Source organism: Manis javanica, chromosome 7 (assembly GCF_040802235.1).
Source record: "Manis javanica isolate MJ-LG chromosome 7, MJ_LKY, whole genome shotgun sequence".
Classification (NCBI taxonomy): domain Eukaryota; kingdom Metazoa; phylum Chordata; class Mammalia; order Pholidota; family Manidae; genus Manis; species Manis javanica.
Genome location: NC_133162.1, coordinates 84914013 through 84937056, shown reverse-complemented (window position 1 = coordinate 84937056; position 23044 = coordinate 84914013). Strand labels below are relative to the sequence as shown.

The 23044-nt window shown below is 38.6% G+C and overlaps 1 protein-coding gene across 2 annotated transcripts in view; it reads left to right on the top strand.

Moving 5' to 3' along the window:
* Positions 1–5392, top strand: part of ACTN2 (actinin alpha 2) — a 67500-nt gene extending 62108 nt beyond the window's left edge. For both annotated transcript variants that reach the window (XM_017676341.3, XM_073241255.1), the window contains 4 exons: positions 155–301; positions 2826–2891; positions 3594–3752; positions 5180–5392. In XM_017676341.3, coding sequence (XP_017531830.1) covers positions 155–301; positions 2826–2891; positions 3594–3752; positions 5180–5338 — 531 coding nt within the window. In that variant the 3' untranslated portion in view covers positions 5339–5392. The remainder of the gene's footprint in view (positions 1–154; positions 302–2825; positions 2892–3593; positions 3753–5179) is intronic.
* Positions 5393–23044: the final 17652 nt, after the last annotated feature.

The following is a 23044-nucleotide window of genomic DNA, read 5'->3' as shown; positions in this document are numbered from 1 at the left end:
CTAAAACAAGTATAGTGGAGTCTATTCATTAAGCCCCACTTCTCTCCCTTTGAGTCTCTCCCTTTCATAACAGCCCTCCTGTTATGGTAATGGGAAGCAGGATTGACATGCTGAAAGAACCTAGAGTCGATCACTTCCTTTTTTCCATCTGTAGCATATTCGTGTTGGATGGGAGTTACTGCTGACAACCATCGCCAGAACCATCAATGAAGTGGAAACCCAGATCTTGACAAGAGATGCAAAGGGCATCACCCAGGAGCAGATGAACGAGTTCAGGGCCTCCTTCAACCACTTTGACAGGGTACTTCACTCCCTCCAGTTACTTGAAAGACAATACTGGGGACATTAAGTAATGTATTTGAAATAATATCCATGCTATTAATTTATCCATGTGACCTTTAACTTTAAAGGTAACGGGGAAACAGGATGATTAATGCCAAAGGAGATTAGCTGCCAAAATGAAGTGTGCTGAGCTCTGATGTTGCTCAGGGTGACACAGAGTCTAGGTCTGTGTGTGGTTTTATGCAGATCACTTAACAAATGCCTTTGTAGTTGAAAGCAAAGTTAGATTTGTTCTAAGTGAAAGTAGAAACCTCAACACAATGTGATTGCTGGATTTAGATCATTTTCTAAGGACTTAAATACAAAACTCTGATGTCTTTTCCTAAGTATTCACTAAAGCACCTGATGAAAATTTAACCTTCTCTTTTGACACACAAAACTTTTATTTTTTAATTTATAAAGTGAATCTATGAAATGTTTTAAGGAAAATGTACCAACAAAATGCTGATCATTTTCATACTAGAAGCATATAAAGAATGAAGTACTGCTTTTAAAATATCCAGTATTTTGATTTGGATAATATTGACTAAAATCAATTTATAAGAAAATTCCCAGTTGGTTTACCATGTGGCTAAAAGTGACTTTTAAGGCCCCATTCCATTTATTAAAGATCCCTAGAAAAGGGTATTCCACTATTTTGTACAGGCCCCATTTATGACTTACAAATATCACTAAGTGGTTCTTAAAATGCCTCCAGGACAGGTCAGCCAGATTCTGCCTATTAAAAGATTTAGACAGTGGACTTCTGATCAGGGAGCTAAAGCATAAATAAATAATTAAAGACAGAGCTGGATATTGAAGTTTAGCATGGTTACAGCACAACTTAATTGTGTAGAAATATTCTGTAACACCAACCAAACTTTATTCGTTGAGGCTCAGATCACGTTTCTCCCATGGAGGGAAATAATTGATTGCTTTCCCTGGACAGATCTATCTGGGCTTGTTGGGGGCATCATGCACTCATTTGGGCCACCTCCTAGGAAGAAAGCAGGTTGATTGGAATCCAAGCTAATGAGACTGTCTTTTGTGACAGAAGTCCAAAGGACAATGCAGAACCTGCCAAGTTTAAAACTTGTTTAAACTAAATATTAAGGATTACATGTCTTGGGGGGGAAATGAAGTTTGCTTGAAGTAGTGGGGAGGGATGCCAGGGACAGGGAATCCACTTGGCTCCATCTTCTCACCAAGTAGTAACAGCAGAGTGGCGGGGCACAGAGGACCTGAGCTGGGGGAGTTTCCCCGAAGCTTGCGAAGCACAGGGGTAACACGATCAGAGCTGAGGGTACGATGGACTGGAGGCACAGAAGAGGGGAGAGCAGGCAAGCAAGGGGTCAAGACAGGAGGCTCTTAGAGAAAGAAGTGAGAGGAAAGGACCTTCGCCTTCTGGTCTGAGGCATGTAATTGTCCTTTTCTGGCAAGAGGGTCTGGAGAGTAAGAAGAAAGAAGGACCCAGGTCTTAGGGAACTGGCGACATTAAAGGAGGCAGAAAGGCCAGAGCAGGAACACTGAGGGAAGTCAATGGGGGCTAGACATCAGTGAAGTAGGGAAGCGTTGCTTCAGGCAGTATTGCTGAGAGGCCGTGGGCAGCGACTGTGGGCCAGACACAGATGTGACAACAGACACATCAGGTTCCCATCCATAGAAAAGAACTTTAGGGACTGGGCTCTTTCATGGGCAACTGAAAACACCAGAAAATAACCTTCCATTTAATAATTGGCTTGACAGATAATAAGTGTTTTCTTATCTTTAAATTCATATTGATGCTTGAACCTTAGCTGTCCTCTCAAAACCCGCAAGGAAATCTTCAGCACAGCCCTGCACATCCCGTGACATTGAGGGCTTTGCATTGACACCTCTGTAGCTAGGAGCTTGGGGTGGCTGTTTTGCCCTGCCTGGCCATTCCTCAGCTGGGAAAGCCACCATCTGCTCAGGCCTTCATGCACTCTGCTCTGTGTAGACCCTCATTGGATTTTCGGGGGAGGCTGAGTTGCCCGCACAGAGGGGTCACTGACTGCATCCTGGCCCAAGAGCCTGAGAGTGGTTGTGGGGTAATTGTCCTGTTGTTTGCATTCTAAGAATGCTGTTGTCTTAGGGGGAACTTTACAAAACGAAGACTACCTGGGGCCATGAGATCATCCTAATGTCTCAGAGCACTTACCATTTGTTCTGTCATCGGTGGGTGGCAGGTCATTTTTGATGGCACTTCCTGCTGCTGCTTACTTACTTTAATGGGGGGGGGTCTCCTTTCACTTTTCTCTGGTGTTTATCAACTCCCTTCCCCTTTTCCCCTTTTTAATAAATTATTTTATAGCATCCCTGTGTTGGCTTCACCATTCCTGTAAGACAGTGGTGACTTTTACAGTCTCCTTGGCAGAGCTCAGGGTGGCCCTTCTCTTACTAGATTTTGTTCACTTGGGCAAGTAGAGTTACTCATTTTTTTGCCTCTAATTCTGAGCTTCTCTGTTCTTTCTGTTTATTGGCAGAGGAAGAATGGCCTGATGGATCATGAGGATTTCAGAGCCTGCTTGATTTCCATGGGTTATGATTTGGTGAGACAGAAGTTAAAATTTTACCAAGACTTGATATTTTGATTTATATTATACGAGATGAATGGCTTATTTAGATATAATTCACATACCATACAGTTCATCCATTTAAAGTAAACACTTTAATGGCTTTTGATATCCTGACAATTTAAAATGCATTTTCCTCTAATATCTTCAGAGGTTAAAAGTGCTTAGTAATGAAGCAGCTGAGAAGGTCTTACATTTCCCTGTGGGTGGGGAGAGCACCAGTGCATCCTCACTTCTCTGTACCCATTAATGTGTATTTCGTACCATGAGGTGTTCTGATTCCTCTCAGACCTTAAATAGAAAATCACAAAAGCGATCTTCCAACCTGTCCTCTGTTTAGCAGTTTTCTTCTTAATCTGAGAAAAGGCCCCAATCTCTCTCTCTTGATTCTTGTTCCCTAATTACATGAAGGCCTGAAGGCAATATGGGTCATCGAGGAAGGAATTCTAACATTCAGGAGCTTCTGGACTGCGGCCACAGCAACTTTTAAAGTCAGAAGATGGCAATAACTTAAGTTTCCTGTAGGGGAATCTGTTCCAAAGATTGTAGGGCAATGCAGGGAATATTTAAGTTTTCAGATAATAAGGAACTTGCATGTCAGTAAGTAAAAGCAGAGGAATGGCACTATAGAGAATTGTGTACTGTTGAAATAAATGTTTCTTTGCAACCTTTACCCAGGGTGAAGCTGAGTTTGCTCGCATTATGACCCTGGTGGATCCCAATGGACAGGGCACTGTCACCTTCCAGTCCTTCATCGACTTCATGACTAGAGAGACGGCTGACACTGACACGGCCGAGCAGGTCATTGCCTCCTTCCGCATCCTGGCTTCAGACAAGGTCTGCATTGAGAAATGTTCTGCTTTGGCAGCAGTCCACTGCATTATTCTAACAGGAAGAGAAACAGTGCTGCAAATAAAAACCATTTTAATGCTAGTGCATTTTGTACCACATCAGCACTGAGTTCAGAAAGCAGCCTGTAAACGTGACAAAGGTGTACACCGAGCAGAGGAAGTGCAGACATTCTGTCTGTGGCATTTCTGCCCAGGCTCCACAGTGGTTTCTAGAAGGAACAAGGAGTATGTTTTCTGTAGAGTTTTTTCTGAATTTCAGTAGTTCAGCCCTATTTTACATTCTGCGTTGGTGGCTATGACTCAGAAAAGAGAAACCATGCAGTTCAAATATTGTGGAACTGGGAACCTTCTAAGGATCAGTGACCCTGACTTTGTGCCCAGCCACTGGAGCAAAGTTTAATGTAGCCATTTGTCATTTAAAAAATTTGCAAGCTTTTCATTACATGTAACCTAGAAATTAAGTGGAGTTTAACTGCATGTTCAGAATTTTTTAATCTCATTCCCATAACAGTGTAACATCTCAATATGGTACAGATTCAGTTTGGGATATGATTCTTTATCCCGTGTTCTAGCTGAGAGGAAAGAGGAAGTTAGGAATGGTAAAACACATCAGCAGAGCCATGTTTATTTCCTTAAAGCATCAGACAAGGTAAACCATCTTAAAAGGAAAATACATTTGTTTTAAAATGAATCCTTTACCTCGGGGAGGGGGTGGAGGGAAAAGAGAGCCCGCCCCATGTGGGAGGTATTAAACCATGGCCCATTTAGCCCCCCAAAAGTTCCCACTCTAAATTACAATATGGTGTTTGCTGTTTATTTATTTTCACTCTTACCCACCAGTTTGTTTTACCAGAATTATCCTATTTTTCTGGTAGACATTTGACAATTAAAAAAAAAAGACTCCATTGTTAAAGGTCAGCTTTACTTTGTTTTAGAAAGAGGTTTTCTCCAGAGGCAACATATTTCTAGTTTTTAAATGAACTGAATAGGAAAAATGACTCCATTTTCTAAAAGCAGATATCACATACATTAAAAAAAAAAATGCATTGATTATGTTAAGTTAAATATTTCTATGTTCTCAACAGTGTATGATAGAAACCAACTATCCTTTATATTTCTGGTGTGAAATTGAGACCATAGTATTTTTCACTTGCCTTATGGTTCCATCTGAGAAATATTGATGCCTATGTTCCTGTGCTTTTGTAATAATGTTCTTGCTGGCCAAATCACCTCACAGATATGCTCTTATGAGTAAAACTCAGCATTTTTTTGCCTGTCCTCTGCCCATTAGACTCCCTGCCTTTAATCCTTTCTTAAAATGAAACAAATGTAGCAATGTATAAGTAAGTAAAAGCATCTATGTTCTAGTGTCTTCTGTGATCGGTTATGTAAACACTTGTGTATGTTTTCTAGCCATACATCCTGGCAGAGGAGCTGCGCAGGGAGCTGCCCCCAGACCAGGCCCAGTACTGCATCAAAAGGATGCCGGCCTACTCAGGCCCAGGCAGCGTGCCGGGCGCCCTGGATTACGCCGCCTTCTCCTCTGCACTCTATGGAGAGAGTGATCTGTGATGCCGAGGGTCTGTATTCAGTGTCCCATCAGAATGCAATAAAAGCTGAAATCACTGTTTGTTTCTTGGAAACTTTGACAAGGTTTAATAAGTTAAGAAAGAGAAAAAATATTTTGCAGTTCAGTAATTGCCAGCAATGTAACATGGCTGAAATTAAGTTTCTGAAATTATGACATAGTGTGCTTCATTAATCAGGTTATTTCTGAATTTTTATCTAAATGCAATGAAATAATCAGGTTTTTGTTTGTTTGTTTGATAAAACAAAGCAAATTACTTGAGTAATATGAAATTTGGAGGATCAAGAAATACAAGAAAAGTGAAAAAAACTGGAAATTACAAAACACCCAAGACCAGGAAAAAAAAAAATCCACAAGTTTCATAAAATGTTTGATATTTTTAAAAATATTCTTCAAATCTAATATGCTTATGTGATTTATACCTAGGGTAATATATTTGGGATGTTAGTGTTTTACTTTCTTGCTTATCCAAAGATTAGCTATATTTAAGTATAAATGGTACTATCGTCTTCTTAGTTAAATTTAATATTGTGAGATGGAACTTCAGGGACTAGAAATAGACTACCCGAAAGATCTTCAGTACTTAATGTTAATATAGAGATTATAGTCTGCTCTGCATTATTAAGGACTATGTAGTCAAATTAGTGGGTTTCAATGCCTTAGTTATTCTCCAAAGTAGGGACCTCAGGAAATACAGAAGTCTGTTATTGCCAGAGAGGAAGACAGAAGTAGTAGGTAAAGTGAGTTTTATTAGGATTATTTATTCTGTGCTTTTTCTAGAGCTTGTTAGTACAGGTTCTCAAGAGATGCCCATATATAAGTGCTCTGTCTTTAAATAAACAGATGTCTGTAGTAATAATTCATAACAGGGCACAAATCAGAAAGTGGTATCCTTCTAGCTGTCCAGGAAGAGCTTCTCCTTTACTGTAATGAACAAGACTAATCTCAACAACAGTAGAGGTAAGATCTTCCATTGCAGAACCTTTACGTATTTGGGAGTGACTTCATTTGCGGAGTAGAAACTACTAGATATTTTTGCTGGCCCTCGGTATGTGTTCAGCACTGTGCCTGGGGTGGTGCCTCCTAGCAGGTTCTGAGCCAGGCTCTGGCTGCATGTGCAGCCCTATTGTCGAGGACACCACATGTGGTCCCAGGATCGGCTTGATCTCAGCGTTCATTCATTTTCTGCTCATGCTACCCTATACTATAATCACACCCTCTCCCCACCCTGCTCTGTTTTCCCATCTCTTTGACAGCTTGTAGAGAATAAAGCAGGAATTCTTTCTATATCTGAGTCCTTAATGATCAGGAAATGAATTAGAAACAAATGGAAACAGTTGTGAACAGCAATTAAAGTATTACTAGAAAAGCAGTAATGTGCCCATTACCTACAATCTGTTTCCTTAGATTTTTATAGATTTCCACCAACAGCAGGAAGTGTGATATTTTGCATTCATAACTGGTAAACTAATACTTCTACTACATTGGCCCCTTTAGAACCTTCAACCTTTATACATTTTATTAATTTGCTTTATTATTAAGTAGTTGGTAGTTTGCAAATTCCGGAAATATTTGAGTCCTTGAGTTTAATGCCAGACACTTTTGGGGTGCTGTTTAGGTAAACTTTGACCCCTTATTTTATTTCAAGCAGGTGCTATATTCCAGCCATAAATGTTAAGGAAAAGCCTGGAAGCTGTTCTGCCTTTGAGGCTGCTAAGCAGATTTGTGGTGGTGTTGGATGGGTGTAGGCAGTGCATTTACCTAAAATTTAAATTTATTTATAATATTCAGGCTAGAGACTGGATCGGTATGATCTGCTAATAAATGTAGAAAAGAAATCAACTCTGAAAAACACTTAACAAACATGTTTATACTCCCATTTTAGAAGTTATTTTTATTTCTGAAGCTGAATTATCGATTAAACTTAACCTGTAAAAGAAAAAAAAATCCCTGGTTTTGTTTTGTTTTTATTTCAAAGAATAGCCAGTTTCTTTGGTTAACCACAAATGTAGTCACTTAAAGTTTCCCTTATATTTAAAAACTCTCATTTGGGTTAGTATTTGCCTCTCTCACATAATTAGTGACTGGCTTGCTGGGTGGAAAGTGAATTTGAGATGAGGAATTAAAGTTGACTCAATTAGAGGTGAGTGATGAATGGATCAGGAAACTAAGTGATTTAGGAAATTTTTACCTAGGAGATTACTTCAAAAATCCCCAGTAGGTATTTTTAAACTGCGTACATTTTCAGCCCTAACCCCAGAGTTTCAGGTTGTAAAAGTCTGTGTTAAGACCTGGATATCTGTATTTTTTAAAAGGTCCATGGAGGATTCTAATAACTGTCAGTTGAAAATCATTGGATTATAGGTAAAGAGTCATCAGTAGTTAAAAAATCTAAAACAATTGAAGAAGCTTTTACTGGAAAGGCTAATAGTAGACAATATGAATGGCCAGGCAAACTCTGTGCCGTGTGGCTAGTAACATAGAAATGCTTGGCAGTGCTTTAGTTTTAGATGCATACATTTGGTTTGACATTTTTTTCTGCTGTGTACCTGGTTCATGTTTGCTCATGATATAAGAAGCTATAGAGATGAGCTCACTACAGCCATAAGTGAAAAGAAACAAATCTAAATGACACAAAGTTTGAAACTTGTATTTTAAGGAGATGTTGCTAATTATTACCAAGATGACAGAAATTCACCCAGTTTCTTTGACAAGAAGGCATTGAGTGTGCCCAACTGTGTCCTTAAACTTTCTCAAATATCCAGGAGCTTATGCAATGGTTTTACCATCCTGTTTGAGGCATTTTTGTGTTTCAGATGGAATCAGGAGAGGAGACAGAGTTTTTGCCTTTTTGGATTCATTAATTAATAACTCAATACTTGGGCAACCAACAGGCCATCATTCTTTTTAAGGTGGAGGTGGTTGCGATTTGTCAATGAGAATCCCTCATGAAGGATTTCCCAAGGGCCTTGACGTCCCCCCGGCAGTGCAGACTTCCCCACCGGTAAGGCGGCAGTGCAGCAGCAATGCTTGAGGGCCCACCAAGGCACACTTACAAATCCTTTGGAAGCCTGGGTGTTCCAGGAAACTACAGTGGCAGATAGACAAAGTCATCATGTCTTTACAAGCCAAGCCACCAGAAATGGAGAAAGATTAGCTATATACATAGTAATTGTAGAGAGGGTAAAGAGACCTTTTGAGTTGAGTACTCAGTATGAACAATGAAGTGGTATTATGGTCAGCACTGAATTGTCTAATTTCAAAATTTCCTAAGTGACAAGTGGCCAAAACCAAGAATGGCTATGTTCTTCTCCAGACCACTTCCTGGGTGTGCAAAACCTTCATGCTGCCCTCAAGTTCACAGCGATTGCTGGGAACATTTCCTTCCCCTGACCTGGTTTTCCCCAACATGTTCCAGTCTTGTATCTCAACTCCAGATGCACATTAGATTCATCAAGGATGCTTTTTAAAATAAGTGCTTCCTGGACCCCATCCCAGACTAAATCAGTAGTGGCAGAGGTGGGCGTTCCAGTTATCTGTATTAGTTTCCCCCTAGATCAGCCTAATGTAGAGCTGAGGCTGGGAACCACTGTGCTAGGCAATCAAAACATTGTCTTTCTGTGCCACAGGACTCTGTTCTCTGCTATGTGACTGTTGCTCCTGGAATATGCAAATCTAAGGAAGCCAAGTGATAATGTCAGTGCCAGCAGGTGACCAGCTGCTCTCTGGCCACTCTTCCCACATGCATCGCATACCCATCCCTCCCTGAGCAGTCTTCCTTTTTTACAGTCATTTCAAATGTTTCTGAAGTTGGACAGGTTCTTTGCCCTAGAGAAGGGGGCACATCCAGTCATCCTTCTAGGTCTGTCTCCTCCTTTGTGAGGCCTTTCCTAGCCTAGCACAGCCTTCACAGGCTTCATCTCTCCTTTCTGAGTTTATTCTTGCTCCTGCTGTAAGCTTCTCACACTCTTCCCTGGATTCGAGCTGCACAGGGGTCAGCTGCCCCTGCTAGGCAGAGCCCACCGAGGTCAGGGACTTGTCTTTCCCCTGCATCTTGTAGCCCAGGACCTGGCACATGGCAGGTAGTAAGCACTGAATGAACAGTTTTGCTAGACTGTGAGTCTGAGTAGTATTGAATGGCACCCACAAGAATGAGAAAAGATAGAAATAATCAGGTCAGCGGCTCATTGGAGAGGGGAGGGAAAGAATTCAAGCTGATGAATGACTTAGCATAGCGGTTCTCCGCAGGAGTACCCATGCACGTGAAGGTATCCAAGTGCTTCATGGAAATGGAAATGGATGCTTGTAATGCATTTCAGTCTTCACCTTCCATATGTACTCCTTCCTAATAGCACATGGTTGCTTGTGTCACTTCTGCTTGTGAAGCAGAAAAGTACACCCTCACACACTCTAAATCTTACAAAAGTTCATGGACCCAGAGTGTAACAAATCTCCAGGGCTCCAAACAGAGGTAGTTTGAAATATTATTTGGAGCAATCCCTTATGGGGTGCTTCATCAAGGCAGTGTACTCCCACCCTAAAACCTCCTATCTTTTCTTGTCTTATTTATGGTTCTGCTAAAGGTATACTGTGGCATAGGGAACAGGATATTTGGCCCTAGCCAGGACATGGTGAAATCAGATACATGTGCTATAGGGTACTGGGACTGACAGTCAAGCCAGTTTGCAGTTGCTGGCTTCTCCTTTTCCATTCTTAAGTTACTGTCAAAAGAATGAGTTACTCATTAGGGAGATTAATGGGCAATCAGGGCATCAGTTAGAAATATTAACCTCCTAACTGGCTTTTTTTTGCCTTGTTTAAAACATAAGCAATTCTTTTCAACTACCCTCAAGAAAAGTCCTTTGAATGAGTTAGCTGATTGAAAAAGCACCCCTGAGCAACGAAAGCAGCACAGGCCGATAACAGAAACGCTTTCCCAGACAACCACAATTTTCAAGTTTCACTAGATAAAACCTATGGTAATCATTTTACATAATTTCTTTTAGATTTGGTGCATCTTACACAAAAGGTTATTTCAAACATATTAAACATGTATGTTTATATATAAACATATATATTTATAAATTATCTAGAAATATATAGAATATACCAGTTGCAATCTTATTTTGTCTTATAAAATATTTAGTATGTACTATTTTATGTTAGCAAAAAACTAAAATTTATAATAGACACAAAAACAATTAATCTTTAGCAGTCTATACTCTTTCATTAAATACTTGTAAAAGCTCGGTCAGTATGTCTGTCAAAATTAATGGAATTTTTTCTTAATCTTATACATGATTTTTATTTAATTATTTCCAGACACCAGAATTCAGTACACATATACACATTTATGAAAGAAATACCATTTCTTTTATTATCCCCCTTGCTTCATGAATAGCTAAAAGTTGTAGTTACATACTTTACTGCAAAAATGAGAAAAACTTACTTAATGAGAAATTTAGCACAGCAGCATTGTAATCTTGACAACTGTTCTTACAAGATTTGTTTCATTATTTCTCTCTCAGTGGTTTTTTCTACTGTTCCTCAAACTGTGTTGACAATGAATTGAAAAATGAAGTCCAATTTTTTTATGACAGAAAGTAAGACTGATTTAGTTAATCATTTAGCCTGATATTGATAATTAGGCTACATGGGAGACATTTTCCAATTTTTCAATTTTCTAAATCTTCAGCTCCAATGTTTTGATGACAATGTAATTAAAGCACATGATAATATAAAAGCATCTTTTAAAAAAATTTCTTTGTTTAATTGTAAAAAACACAGCAAAATTTACCGTTTTAACCATTTCTAAGTGTACATTTCAGTCATGTCAAGTATATTCACATTATTGCAAAAAAGCAGATCTCCAGAATGTTTTAATCTTATAAAACTGAAACTGTCCCCATTAAACAATACCTACCTGTCCCCACCTCCCCAGTCCCAGCACCTGACAACCACCATTCTCTCCTTTCTGAAAAGCATCTTATTTTTAATAAGGCATTTGCAAATGTGTTTAACAATTTCCCCCAATCCTTCCCAAGAATATTGGACTAAACAAGGAATCTTTAAGAGAAAAATACCAGGTATCGCTAACAGTCACCGGATGGTAAGTCTGAGGGATGGACCAGTACAGCTCAGAAGAAATTTGGGTTCCTTTTTAACAGATTTACCGCAGTGACACAGACTGTTCACCTCAAGACTGCCATGTGGAAAGAGAAATGTGTATATGTTTTAAGCCATTGTACTCAGGGGCTCTGTTACAACAGCTTAGCTTTACCCTAAATAACACATTATTAACCTTGACAGCTTCCTGACTTGGCAGTATGGCTACATTTATAATATTTTAGATTGTACTAAACATTTCCCCATTTTTTTCTTTCAACTCTTTGTATGCTTTTTAATAACAAAAGATAATGACATTTTGTACCAAATTCAATACATTCATTCATTCATTCATTCATTTTATTTATTTGTTTGTTTGTTTATTATTTTGGCTATCATTAATCTACAATTACATGAAGAACACTATGTTTACCAGGCTCCCCACTCACCAAGTCCCCCCCACACACCCGACTACAGTCACTGTCCATCAGCGTAGCAAGATGCTGTATAATCACCACCTGTCTTTTCTGTATTGTACAGCCCTCCCCGTACCCCCCACAACACTATACATGCTAATTGTAATGCCCCCTTTCTTGCATTCATTCATTTTAGAACTTCTGCATATTATTTAATTTTAAACAATTTTCAGATGTTTCCTCTTCACGTGCTTTATTCCTGTCTTACTCTGCAGTGCCCATCTGACTCCTTCCCATCAGAGTAAATGTGAGCAATTTGCTGTCAGAGACCTTTTATCTCTGGCATTAATGTTCTTTGCCCTTCCCAGTTCCCCAACCACCTGTTGTTCTTTTTAAAATAATAACTTCTGTTCTCTTTTGAGAACATTGTGAACATATGTTTGTTTATTTTTAACAAAAAAGCCGGTACAATATGGATCTAGGAGGATGACCATGCCAAATGTCTTCTCTTCCACTTGGGCCTTCCATCACCACATCTTATGAGCAGATTTACAGGAACCAATGACAGGCTCCTGCCCAGACCTGCCTCACTCCTTGTCATTTCTCTTTTTGACCCCTGATCATTCAGTGTGTTTGGGATGCTGGATATACTGGCATGTCACATTGCATTGCTTCAGCCTGCTTCTCTTGCCACACTCTTACTAATGCACTGCCTCTGAGCCCAAGAAATCGGCCACAAAGGTTAAAGCTACTGCCTGTTCTTTCCCTACACTGTTGTGACCTCAGGGCCAGGGGCTCACACAGCAGTACCAGACTCAGCTCTCTCCCTGCAGCAGAGGGATCTACTTTGGGATTCCTCTGGAAGCTCACATGCTGAATGAGTCTACATGTCTTGACCCCATGGGGAGCTGTGTGGGCACCACGCTGTTGCTATGGAACTAAACGAAAGCCTTCCTTCCTATATCTGGCAGCCCCCAATAGTTACCATAAAACTAACCACTTACTGCCCCACTTACTTTTGATAATTATGCAAGGCTGTGGGATAGTCTTGATAGGCAGCTGGAGTTTGTGAGGCTGAGTAAATCGCAGGCCTCAGGCATATCTCCTGAGCAGTGCTGGACCTCTTATCAACTCTGCCTTGTCTGCCATAACTATTCCAATAAGGAATGTTCTTTCACATACCTAAAAAAAGTATGTTTGCAGAAATATTGATTTAAAGATATAAACAAGATTTCAAAAAATTATGTCCCAGAGAAAAATCTCCTCCAGATCCCTTCATCTGATAGGAATGAGGCCCAGAGAAGATAGGGGACACATGTTATCATAGTTCTTCATAGTAGTCCCTTGTGTTAAATATTTTCATTCTATAGAAAACTGATACCATAATAGTTAAGTGATTATGGTCACCCAGCTAGTAGAGTTGGGGCTAGAATTCTTATCTTCTGACTTCCGGGACTTCTTATCCATTACTCCAAAATGGATTTTGAAGGTAGACAATTCTGAGTCTTATTGTAATACCAAACATTGGCCACATTCCATTTCCTTCCAGGGTGTAGACTGTGGTAACTATTCTTCGATACATCGAAAATCTTCACTTCCCCAACACAAGGCCAGGTGTCTGAATCACCCAATTCTGTTCTATGCATGAAATGTTCCATCCTAAATGGCTTACAGAAAAAAAAGTGGACACATAAAATATTAAATGGAAATAGGTGAAATTTTCAAAGCGAAATTAATCCTTAGCCTGCTGGAGTATTATTAATTTAAGCAGTAAACATAAGAAGCAGGCTATTTGCTTCAGAAGAATGAAAACCCTATGGCTCTGGATTTAAACCTAAACATTAAATTTACATTTAGTATTTATATTTATGTCCTAATACATGTACATCTTCAACTTTATTATGAGGTTGACAATGAAACAGATTACTTATAAGCCTGGAGATCAGAAACAAACCAAGTCTCTCAGATAATGCAAACTACCTGTCTTTCCCTGACTTTGCTAACGACTTTTCCTTAAAAGTCAATGGAACCACTGATTTGGAAGTCTTTATCACCTGTAGACTGCAAATTCTTTAAAGGCAGGGGACATACCTTATGTTTGAATCTTGACTGCTTATTATTACAATGCCTGCATACAACAGGTGCTCAAAAAATCTGTGTTGAATGAATGACATCTAAACTTCTAAATATGTTTTGGTTTTCTTTTTTGGCAAGGAACACACGGCCTTGGTCAGTGCTTGCATATTCTTCATGCTATATCCACTGCTACCCCAAAGCTTTCCGGTCTCTGTTCCAGGCTTACGCCTCCAGTGGTTTCCCAGAGTCTCCTGGGTGAGTGCTTTCTCTAGTGCAGCTCACTGAAGGAACAGACTTGACAGATACTCCTGGGCTCACTGCCAACTTCCTCAAGGTTGACTGAGCCTATTTCCCAAATGCTTGCAAGGTCTCTTTCTGCTATGGTATGTCCCACTAACACATTTTTAAAAATAATCAAAATGGAGCTTGCAAATGAACGTGGCAGTAAAAAATAAAACAGAATATCCTGATGATTCAAGGATGACCACCAGTCTGAATATTACATATCCTATTTCTATTCTTTTATCCAATTTTGTTTTTGTTGTTTTTACATTCTCTTTAAGATTTAATAAAATCTGGATGTACCTTACAATTTATGGTGTTACAATTGCTGCTAGCCAGATGCCAGTTATAACATAGTTATGTGAAACTGTTGAAAGATTCTGGTAAGATTAAAAAAAATAACATATCAAGGTATCTTAAATTCAGTGGGATACAATAATATAGATACCCTAGAAAAAAATTAATTCTAGGTCCATGCAAACATGGAGGAATTGCTGAAAGTGATTTGGAGAAATCAGAATGAGTTGAAAACAATTAAGATGACAAATTTTAAAAAAGAGCTGACATTAAAAAAAAGGTACATGAGAGGAGAAGGAGAGGAAACCAACGATACAATAACAGAACTAAAATCTGCAACAGAAATTTTTTTAAAGACAAACTATTTTGCAAAAATTGAAAGAGGATGGAGGAGTAGCTCAAAATTTTAAAACCCTAAATATAATTATTCTAGAACAAGTAACAACAGCTAGAACAGAAGCATTAATCAAAGATGTTAGTAAATATGATTTTCTAGAACTTAATTAAAGATTTAATATTCAAGGCAAAAAAGCACACCTATACCAGGCAAGATGATTTAAAAAAAACTAACACCTAGACACATTCTGCCATTTTTTAGAATTATAAAGATAAGGAAGAAAAAAAATCTACAAATAACGAGACAAAGAAAGAGAGAAAAAAGATAATCTATAACATAATAAAAATCATTCTGGTATCAGACTTCTCTGTCATATGAAATACAAGAAGACAACAGAGGAAATGACAGAGAAGATGGCAGAGTAGTAAGGTCCAGATATCTGTCCCTCCACCAAAACAACAATTGAATTGGTAGATGTCTGAAGCAATGACTTTGGAACTCTGGTTCTAGCAGAACACTCACAGAGTCTAAGAGAGAGACAGATGAAGCAGCTGGTGAATTTCCTCAATTTTAGCCAATTTCAAGCAGCTACCACCTCAGTTCCTTCAACTCTGTGGCAGGAAACTGGGGCAAGCATTCCTGGTGCCACTTGTTGGCGCTAGACTGGGCAATAAGGACTTCATCCTCTAATAATCAGGGTTCTGTATTTTGCTGACTGCTGCTTTTGATCACTGGGGGGACAACACAGAAGTCATCCACTGGGCAGTCACAATTGGATTAAATATGGCAGCATGAGAGGTGAAACAGAGACCTCCTCCAAAAACCATATATAATACAAAAATATAAATAATAAAACTAATCCTGAAAGAGAAATGGGAAAGAAGGCTGCACCAGACTGTTTACACCTGGAGAAAAGAGCAGACCTCACAGAACAGGGTAATGTACCACAGCAGTGACCCAGCAGGACCCAAGCTCTTCCCCCACCCCAGCTCAGCAGCAGGAGGAAGAGAAACAGAGTGGGGAAGAAGTGGAGGCCTGGGACTCCTGAACATCTAGCCCTGTAGATCTGCTCTGGAAGCACAAACCTGCATTGCATGGTTCTGTGGTGATTTAGTGGGATTGGAAAGCTAAGACAGGTGGAATACCTGAAGAGACTCAGATTCCAGCTGCTTGTGGAAAACAGGGATTCATATCCGGCTGACCTGGGGGGGCAGTCTGAGAGACTTACTAAAAGCAAGAGGGCTGCTAAAGGGGCAAGGATTGCACAGAGCTTACTGCTCAGGAGAATGGACAAGTAGACAAAATTGTCCAGGTGCACTCTGCCCAGCAGGTTGAGACCTTAAACTATCTTGAGATGCTCCATCCCCCTGGCTGGCTACTCAGCTCCAAGGCCCCCCTCAATGAAAAGCAGCCTGCTGTGTCTTCCTGCGGGCTAGCCTGCACCTGGCTCAGGCTTGCAAACCAGCAACCCCTGCCCTGGCATCAGGCCAGCCAGAAGGAAGCCCTGCCTATGGCAGCTACAAACACAAAGCATAGAGGCTTACACCTGTGTGTTTGGCCCACTGGTTCTGGCAGTGGAGACATATATAGCAGCCAGGAAGAAGGAAACAGCTCATTCCTCCCCGCAAGAACTAACACCACTCCACTGGGAAACCTGACATTCCTCCAGGGGCTGAGCAGTTCCAGAGAGTAGAGCTTCTGGACACTAGAGGGAACCACAGACAAAATTATGAAACGTCAAAGGAACCTGGTTCAAAGCAAAATTATGAATATACCTGAGAAAGATTCTAATGAAATGGACCTCATGCAACTTCCTGAAAGACATTTCAAAATAAAAATCATTACCATGCTCATGGAGATACAGAAAAATATTCAAGAACACAGGAATGAATTTAGGAAGGAGATCCAATCACTGAAGAACACAATGAAGGGCATTAAAAGCAGATTAGATACAGTGGAGGAGAAGATAAATGAAATAGAAATTAGGGAAGAGGAATACAAAGAAGCTGAGGCACAAAGAGGAAAAAGGAACTCTAAGAATGAAAGTATACTGAGACAACTGTGTGACCAATCCAAACAGAACAATATTTGTATTATAGGGGTACCAGGAGAAGAAGAGAGAAAAAGAGAAACTGTCTTTGAGGAAGTACTTGCTGAAAACTTCCCCAATTTGGGGAAGGAGATACTCTCTCAAGCCATGGAGGTACACAGATCTCCCAACACAAGGGACCCAAGGAGAACAACACCAAGACATATAATAATTAAAATGGCAAAGATCAAGGGTAAGGACAGACTATTAAATGCATCCAGAGAGAGATGATCACATACAAAGGAAAGCCCAACATCTATCATCAGACTTCTCAGCAGAAACCTTACAGGCCAGAAGGGAGTGGCATGATATATTTAATACAATGAAGAAGGGACTTGAACCAAGAATACTTTATCAGTCAATATTATCATTTAAATTAAAAGGGGGGATTAAACAATCTCCAGATAAGCAAATGCTGAGAGAATTTACCTCCCACAAACTATCTCTACAGTGTATTTTGTAGGGACTGCTATAGATGAAAGTGTTCCTAAGGTTAAATACCTGCCACAGAGATAATAAAAAGGGATAGACAAGGAGTACAGAATATGATACCAAATATGTAAAGAATTGAGGAGAAAGAAAAGGAGGGAAAAAAGAAAAGAACCTTTAGATTGTGTTTGTAATAACATACTAAGGGAGGATAGTTAGATTCTTAGATAGTAAGAAAGTTACCCGTGAACCTTTGGTAACTAAGAATCTAAAGACTGAAATGGCAATAAGTACATACCTTTTGATAATCACCCTAAATGTAAATGGTCTGAACGCACTGTTGAAAATACATAGGGTCACTGAATGAATAAAAAAACAAGACCGAACTATATTCTCCCTACAAGAGAGTCACTTCAAAGCCAAAGAAATAAAGAGACTAAAAGTGAGGGGATGGAAAAAGATAATTCATGCAACTAATAGGAAGAAAAAAGCACATGTTACAGTACTTGTATCAGACAAAATAGACTTTAAAACAAAGAAAGTCACAAGAGACAAGGAAGGACATTACTTAATGATAAAGGGGTCAATCCAATAATAGGATATAACCATTCTAAATATCTATGCACCCAACACAGGAGCACCGATATACATGAAACAAATACCAACAGAATTAAAAGAGGAAATAGAATGTAATGCATTCATAATAGGACACTACAACGCTCCACTCACTCCAAAGGACAGATCAACCAGACAGATAATAAGTCAGGAGACAGAGGCACTGAACAACACATTAGAACAGATGGACCTAACAGACATCTACAGAACTCTACACCCAAAAGCAGCAGGATACACACTCTTCTCAAGTGCACATGGAACATTTTCAAGAATAGACCACATATTAGGCCACAAAAGAGCTTCAATAAATTAAAAAAGATTGAAATTCTACCAACCAACTTCTCAGATCACAAGGGTATAAAACTAGAAATAAATTGTACAAATAAAACAAAAAGGCTCACAAACACATGGAGGCTTAACAACACGCTCCTAAATAATCAATGGACCAATGACCAAATTAAAACAGAGATCAAGCAATGTATGGAGACAAATGAAAACAACAGCACAATGCCCCAATTTCTGTGAGATGCAGAGAAGGCAGTTCTGAGAGGGAAGTATATAGCAATCCAGGCCTATTTAAAGGAAGAACAATCCCTAATGAACAGTCTAAATTCACAGTTACTGAGACTGGAAGAAGAACAAATGAAGCCCAAAGTCAGCAGAAGTAGGGACGTAATAAAGATCAGAGAAGAAATAAATAAAATCAAGAAGAATAAAACAACAGAAAAAATTAATGAAACCAAGAGCTGATTCTTTGAGAAAAAAAACAAAATAGATAAAAAACAGAATTTACACACATTGTAAAAAACTTATTGAGAAAAAAACAGAATCTACACACATAAACAGAATCAGAAATGAGAAGAGAAAAATCACTATGGACACCACAGAAACACAAAGAATTATTAGAGAATACTATGAAAATCTATATGATAACACATGGATAACCTAGAAGAAATGAACAACTTTCTAGAAAAATACAACCTTCCAAGACTGACCAAGGAAGAAACAGAAAATCTAAACAGAACAATTACCAACAATGAAATTGAATCGGTAATCAAAAAACTACCCAAGAACAAAATCCTCAGACCAGATGGATTCACCACTGAATTTTATCAGACATTTAGAGAAGACATAATACCCATTCTCCTTAAAGTTTTCCAAAACAGAAGAGGAGGGAATACTTCCAAACTCATTCTATGAAGCCAGCATCACTATACCAAAACCAGGCAAAGACACCACAAAAAAAGAAAACTACAGACCAATATCCCTGATGAACATAGATGCAAAAATACTCAATAAAATATTAGCAAAGCGAATTCAAAAATACATCAAGAGGATCAAACACCATGATCAAGTGGGATTCATCCCAGGAATGCAAGGATTGTACAACATTTGAAAATCCATCAACATCATCTACCACATCAACAAAAAGGACAAAAACCACATGATCATTTCCATAGATGCTGAAAAAGCATTTGACAAAATTCAACATCCATTCATGATAAAAATTCTCAACAAAATGGGTATAGAGGGCAAGTACCTCAACATAATAAAGGCCATATATGACTAACCCACAGCCAACATCATACTTAACAGTGAGAAGCTGAAAGCTTTTCCTCTAGGATCAGAAAGACAAGAATGCCCACTCTCCCCACTTTCATTCAACATAGTGCTGGAGGTCCTAGCCACAGCAATCCAACAACACAATAAAATAAAAGGCATCCAGATTGGTAAGGAAGAAGTCAAACTGTCAGTGTTTGCAGATGACATGATATTGCAGATAAGAAACCCTAAAGAATCCACTCCAAAACTACTAGATTTAATATCTGAATTCAGCAAAATTGCAGGATACAAAATTAATACACAGAAATCTCTTGCTTTCCTGTACACTAATGATGAACTTGCAGAAAGAGAAATCAGGAAAACAATTCCATTCACAATTGCATCAAAAAAGAATAAAATGCCTAAGAATAAACTGAACCAAAGAAATGAAAGACTTATGCCCTCAAAACTACAAGACACTTCTACAAGAAATTAAAGAGGATACTAATAAATGGAAATGCACCCCATGCTCTTTGATAGGAAGAATTAATATTGATAAAATGGCCATCCTGCCTAAAGCAATCTACAGATTCAATGCAATCCCTAGCAAAATACTGACAGCATTCTTAAATGAAGTGTAACACATAGTTCTAAAATTCATATGGAACCAAAAAAGACCCCAAATAGCCAAAGCAATCCTGGGAAGGAAGAATCAAGCATGGGGGATCTCACTTCCCAACTGCAAGCTCTACTACAAAGCCACAGTAATCAAGACAATTTGGTACTGTAGACCAGTGGAACAGGATAGAGTCCAGATATTAACCCAAGCATATATGGTCGATTAATATATGATGAAGGAGCCATGGATATACAGTGGGGAAATGACAGCTTCTTCAACAGCTGGTGTTGGCAAAACTGAACAGCTACATGAAGAGAATGAAACTGGATTACTGTCTAACTCCGTACACAAAAGTAAACTCGAAATGGATCAAAGACATGAATGTACATCATGAAACCATAAAACTCCTAGAAGAAAATATAGGGAAAACTCTTGAATATAAACATGAGCAAATTCTTCATGAACATATCTCCATGGGCAAAGGAAACAAAAGTAAAAATGAACAAGTGGGACTATATTAAACTAAAAAGCTTCTATACAGGAAAAGACACCATCAGTAGAACAAAAAGGCATCCTACAGTATGGGAGAATATATTCATAAATGACATATCCAATAAGGGGTTGACATCCATAATATCACAAAGAGCTCATGTACTCAACAAACAAAAGCAAATAACTCAATTAAAAAATAGTCAGAGGATCTGAACAGACACTTCTCCAAAGAAGAAATTCAGATGGCCAACAGGCACAGGAAAAAAATGTTCCACATCGCTAATCATCAGAAAAATGCAAATTAAAACCACAATGAGATATCATCTTGTACACACAAAAGAAAAACAACAACAAATGTTATCAAAGATGTGGAGAAAGTGGAATACTCCTATACTGCTGTTGGGAATGTAAATTGGTTCCACCATTGTGAAAAGCAGTATGGTGGTTACTCATAAAGCTCAAAATAGAAATACCATTTGACCCAGGAATTCCACTCCTAGGAATTTACCCTAAGAATGCAGGAGCCCAGTTTAAAAAGACATATGTACCCCTATGTTTATTGCAGCACTATTTACAATAGCCAAGAAATTGAAGCAGCCTAAGTGTCCATCAGTAGATGAATCCAAAGAAGATGTGGTACATATATACAATAGAATGTTATTCAGCCATAAGAAAACAAATCCTACCATTTGCAACAACATGGATGGAGTTAGAGGGTATTATGCTCTGTGATATAAGCCAGGCAGAGAAAGTACCAAATGATTTCACTCATCTGTGGAGTATAAGAACAAAGAAAAAACTGGAAGAACAAAACAGCAGCAGAATCACAGAACCCAATAATGGACTAACAGTTACCAAAGGGAAAGGCACTGGGGAGGATGGGTGGTAAAGGAGGGATAAGGGATATAAGGGGCATTATGTTTAGCACACATAATGTAGCAGGGGGGCACAGGGATGGTAGTATAGCACAGAGAAGAGAAGTAGTGATTCTATAGCATCTTACTATGCTGGTGGACAGTGACTGTAATAAGGTATGTGGTGGGGACTTGATAATGGGGGGAATCTAGTAAGTATATATTAATGATACCAAAAAAATTAATGAAAAATAAATTTAAAAAAAAAAAGAAAGTCATCCACTGTTTCAATCCCCACAAGCTGAAGTGGTTTCCCAGCAAGGAGGGTATTTAAAGAAACAGGATCTATGTTTTCCCCATTGTGGGAGCCAGATATTTAAGGAAATCTTTGTAAGGTTAAGACTAATTGCAGAGACAATGGAAGAGAAAGAGAAACTTTAGTGATCATGCCTAACCTATCATGATCTAATAAGGACAATACACTTTGAAAAATTATTTTAGAAAATTCACGTGGCTCCAGCCCTGAACATGCAAAAACTGCAATCCCTAAGAAGTTGGACAATTCAATTTCCAGAGTTACCACATTATACTCAGAATAGCCAGATTTCAACAAAGAAAATACTAAATACATTAAGAAACAGAGAAGTTTGGTCCATTCACTAAAAATAAACAATTTGATAGAATACTGAAGAATTCGATATTAGTATTACCAATCAAATACATTAAATTAACTGTGTCAATTATATTCAGTCAGCTAAAGGAAACCATGAACAAATAACTAAAGGAGGTCAGAAAAGTGATGAATGAATAAAAAGAGACTATCAATGAAGATATAAAAATGACCAAAAGAAACCAAAGATAAATTCTGGTTCTAGAAAGCACAATAAGTGAAATGAAAAACTCAGTAGAGGAATTCAACAGATTTGAGGAGATAGAGGAAAGGATCAGCAAGCTTGAAGACATTTGAAATGACATAGTGTTGAACAGTAAGAAAAACAAAATAAATAAAAATGAACAAAGCCTGAGGGACCAGTGGGGCACCATCAAACGTGAACATATGCATTATAGGAATCCCAGGTGGGGAAGAGAGATAGAAAGGGGCAGAAAAATTGTTTTGAAGAAATAATGGTCCCCAAACTTCCCCAGTCTGCATTAAGGCATTAATACACACATCCAAGAAATACAATGAACTTCAGCTGGAAGAACTTAAAGAGATACACACTGAGACATATTATAATCAAACTGTTGAAATCCAAAGACAAAGTTAGAATTTTGAAAGCGGCAAGAGAGATGTGAATAGTCACAAAGGATCTTCAGTAAAATTAACTGCTGATTTCTCATCAGAAACAATGTAGGACAGAAAGCAGTGGGATGACATATTTAAAGTCCTGAGATTACAAAAAGTAACAACAATTCTTTATGAGGAAAACCTATCCTTAAAGAATGAAGGTGAAATTAATGCATTTCTAGATAAACAAAAGCTGAGGGGATTCATTACCAGTAGAACTGTTCTAGAAGAAATTCTAAAAGGAGTCCT